Consider the following 3,944-nt stretch of genomic DNA (forward strand, 5'->3'; position numbering starts at 1 on the left):
AAAACATCCCACTCTGGCCAAGTCCCTGCGCATGGGTGCCACACCAGAGTGCCCCCTTGTGGCCTGAGTTAGCCCTGCAGGCGCCCAGCCCTTTCCTATAAGGTCATTGCAATGACTTATTCACAGACTGGAATACTTTATAAAAAGAGCCCCCTTTGTGAGGTCACATTAATTCAGTCGTCTCCAAAAGACGAGGTCTCCTAACCTACAGCCCCATCCTCCTCCTATACCCAGGAGCCACCCTGCATTCTGGCATCAGTATTGGTTCAGGATTGCTGCACCCTCTGCTCCTCCTTTTCCCCTGAGGCCAATCTCCCTTCCCCCTCTCTTCCCCTACGTCCCTGCCCCTTGCTCTCCCACGTCCCCTGAGACTCCGCCGCCCAGCCAGGCTAGTACTGGGCCATGGTAAGAGCTGCCCAGGAAGCCCAGGCCACTGTGGGGAGCCCCAGACTCTTATCTTCCCTGGGGGGTGCCTCCTGGGAAGCAGGAAAACAGGATTGGGGCTGCTCTTGGGCCCTTCAACCCCCTGACCAGCGCAGGTGGAAGGTCTGCGGCTCCTCACAGTGGCTCACTGTGCAGCTCTTATGATAGTCGGGATCTGGCTTCCAGCCGGGCCAGTGAGCAGAGCCTTGGGGGAAGCAGATGAGCAGGGGGCAGAGCCACGGGGAGAAAAGATGTGGCAGGAGCCTCAGGAGAAGAGGGGGAGCAGGAGTGTGGGTCACAGTGGGGGCTCCTGCCTCTGACTTACTTCTGTCTTGTGAAAAGGTGGTCACCTTACAGTGCATGGGCTGGGTGGGGCTAGGAACCAGGTGTGCCTCTGTGGGGGAGCTGAGGCCCGTTTCCACCACTTTGCAAGCAACTGGGGCCAGGGAGGGGACCTGGGTCTGCGTCTCTTGCCAGGACTCCTGTGTGTCAGTCCCTCATTCACACATCCAGCTCTGCTCTGCCTTGGGAGCATGACAGTTGGACGGGGGTGGGCTCAGTAGATGTGCAGTGTACAGAGCCATCAATGGGGGAGGGGCTGCCTTAATGGATTCTCTGCATTAATTATGTCTCTGACATGACTCAGTCACAAGCACCTGGCTGAGGGTGTAGGGGAAGGTGGGTGTCTGTGCCCAAATAATAGCCCCTGTCCACAGCTGGTGCAGCCCCATGGATCACGCAGCTCCCAGAGCGCTCAGGAAGGGCCAGGACTGCGACTGCAGAACAGCTCCACAGCTTTTTTCATGGGCTGTGGATGTTTAACCACAGACGGGACAGAGACAGGCCAGATGTAACGGAAACCAACGTCCGCATTCCTTCTCTTTATTGACTGTATCAACAGGAATTCTGAGGTCAGAGCAGCCACCGACATGGATCATTATGGGCCAACATCGCACCAGTCCCCTGGTTCTCCACAAACACAGTCACTCTGTAAATGCTGCTGCCTGGCTTGGTCTCCTTCCACCAATTCCCTGTCCTCCCTCATCATCCCCTCTCTTATTCCTCCAGGCCTTAGATCACTTCTGAACCTCTCTCTACAGCATTAAAATCAGTAGCTCATGTTGTCTCAGATGTAAGCATCCAGGATGGAATAGATGGTCTGTGTTTTTCATCTCCCGTGTCAACAGTGCTCGAGCCGGGTGACGAAGTTACACTTCACTTGATGAACACCCTAATTATCCTTGCACGAAGGTGTTTGCTTTTCACGCTGTACACGATTGGGTTCATAAGGGGCGGGACCAGCAGGTAGACATAGCCCAGGAGAATCTGAAGCAAGGGAGGAGAGCTCTTCCCAAATCTGTGTAACACAGAAAGGCCGATCATTGGTGTGTAGAAGAGCAGGACAGCGCAAATGTGGGAGACACAGGTGTTCAGGGCTCTGACCCGCTCCACATGAGATGCAATGCTCAGCACTGTTTTGAGGATCATCACATAAGAGAGGAGGATGAGCAGTGAGTCCAACCCCACTGTTGAGACTATTATGAACAAGCCATAGATGCTGTTGATTGTGATATCCGAACAAGCCATCTTCATGACTTCTTGGTGCAGGCAGTAGGAATGGGAGAGGACATTGGCTCGACAGTATTGGAACCGATTCAGGAGAAAGGGGAGTGGGAATATTAAGGCCACCCCTCTTAGCACACACACCAGTCCCATCTTGGATATTCTTGGCAGGGTTAAGATAGAAGCATATCTCAGGGGGTCACGGATCGCAACAAAGCGGTCAAAGGCCATCAACAAAAGCACGGAGGATTCAATGAACGAAAGTGTGTGGATGAAGAACAGCTGGGCAAAACAGGCATTGAGGCTGATCAACTTGGAGTTAAACCAGAATATGCCCAGTATTGTGGGTATGGTGGCTATTGATAAACCAAGGTCTGTGAGGGCCAACATGGAAAGGAAAATGTACATGGGTTCATGGAGGCTTTGATCTGTTTTTATAATGAAGAGAATGAGTGAATTTCCTACTATTGAAATAACATACATTAAGCAGAAGGGGATAGAGAGCCAGAGATTTTGGACTTCTTCCTGCCCAGGTATCCCTGTGAGAAGGAACACTGCAGATTTGAATTTGGTGTCATTGACAGCTGACATAATATATTGGGCAGGTCCAAGGAGTTTTGAAGTTTCTTTCCTAAAAGAAAACAAGAACAGGAGACTAGATTATATAGAATCATAAAAGATTAGGGTTGGAAGGGACCCGAGAAGGTCATCTAGTCCAACCCCCTGCTCAAAGCAGGACCAATCCCCAGCTAAATCATCCCAGCCAGGGCTTTGTCAAGCCTGACCTTAAAAACCTTTCAGGAAGGAGATTCCACGACCTCCTAGGTAACCCATCCCAGTGCTTCACCACACTCTTAGTGAAATAGTGTTTCCTAATATCCAACCTAGACCTCTCCAACTGCAACTTGAGACCATTGCTCCTTGTTCTGTCATCTGCTACCACTGAGAACAGCTGAGTTCCATCCTCTTTGGAACCCCCCTTCAGGTAGGTGAAGGCTGGTATCAAATCCGCTCTCATTCCTCTCTTCTGCAGACTAAGCAAGCCCAGTTCCCTCAGCGTCTTCTTGTAAGTCATGTGCCCCAGCCCCCTGATAATTTTCGTTGCCCTCCGCTGGACTCTCTCCAGTTTTTTCCACATCCTTTCTCTCCTGGGGGCCCAAAACTAGACACAATACTCCAGGTGTGACCTCACCAGTGCCGAATAGATGGGAATAATCACTTCCCCTGATCTTGTGGCAATGCTCCTACAAATGCAGCCCAATATGCCTTTAGCCTTCTTGGCAACAAGGGCTCACCACTGATTCATATCCACCTTCTCATCCACTGTAATCCCCAGGTCCTTTTCTGCAGAACTGCTACTTTGCCAGTTGGTCCTCAGCCTGTAGCAGTGCATGGGATTCTTCTGTTCTAAGCGCAGGACTCTGCACTTGTCCTTGTTGAACCTCATCAGATTTCTTTGGGCCCAATCCCTACCCTGCAGCATATCTACCTCTCCCCCCAGTTTAGTGTAATCTGCTAACTTGCTGAGGGTGTAATTTATCCCATCATCCAGATCATTAATAAATATTTAACTAGTGCAAGTCAAGAAAGTCCCAGGGGCTCAACAAAGATCAGCAAAAACCTAGTCTTGGATTAACAGCACTGATAGGAAGACAGGCATTGCCAGACTGGATCAGACCTGTAGTCCATCTATCCCAGTATCCAGTGGCAAGTTCCAAATGCTTCAGAGGAAAGTACAAGATGCCCTGCAATAGGCAGCTACGAGACAAGCTGCTCCCAAGGAAAGTCTCCCCCGACACCCACTAGTTGGACATATTCTGTGGTATAAAACAGGAAGGTTTAGAGCACTTCCAATACTTTTTTCAAGTAATCCTCACTACTGTAGTTCCATTTTCTGGTTACCAATATAAACATGCAGTTCCTCTTTGAATCCTGCTAAACTCTTGGCCCCGTTGATA

The 3,944-nt window shown here is 50.5% G+C and overlaps 1 protein-coding gene across 1 annotated transcript; it reads right to left on the reverse strand.

Moving 5' to 3' along the window:
- Window positions 1-1,638: 1,638 nt before the first annotated feature.
- On the reverse strand, window positions 1,639-2,577 carry LOC117872280 (olfactory receptor 51G2-like). Its single transcript, XM_034760573.1, has one exon. The coding sequence runs from the start codon at window positions 2,575-2,577 to the stop codon at window positions 1,639-1,641; it is 939 nt and encodes a 312-aa protein (XP_034616464.1).
- Between the last annotated feature and the right edge of the window lie 1,367 nt (window positions 2,578-3,944).

Source organism: Trachemys scripta, chromosome 1 (genome assembly GCF_013100865.1).
Source record: "Trachemys scripta elegans isolate TJP31775 chromosome 1, CAS_Tse_1.0, whole genome shotgun sequence".
Classification (NCBI taxonomy): domain Eukaryota; kingdom Metazoa; phylum Chordata; order Testudines; family Emydidae; genus Trachemys; species Trachemys scripta.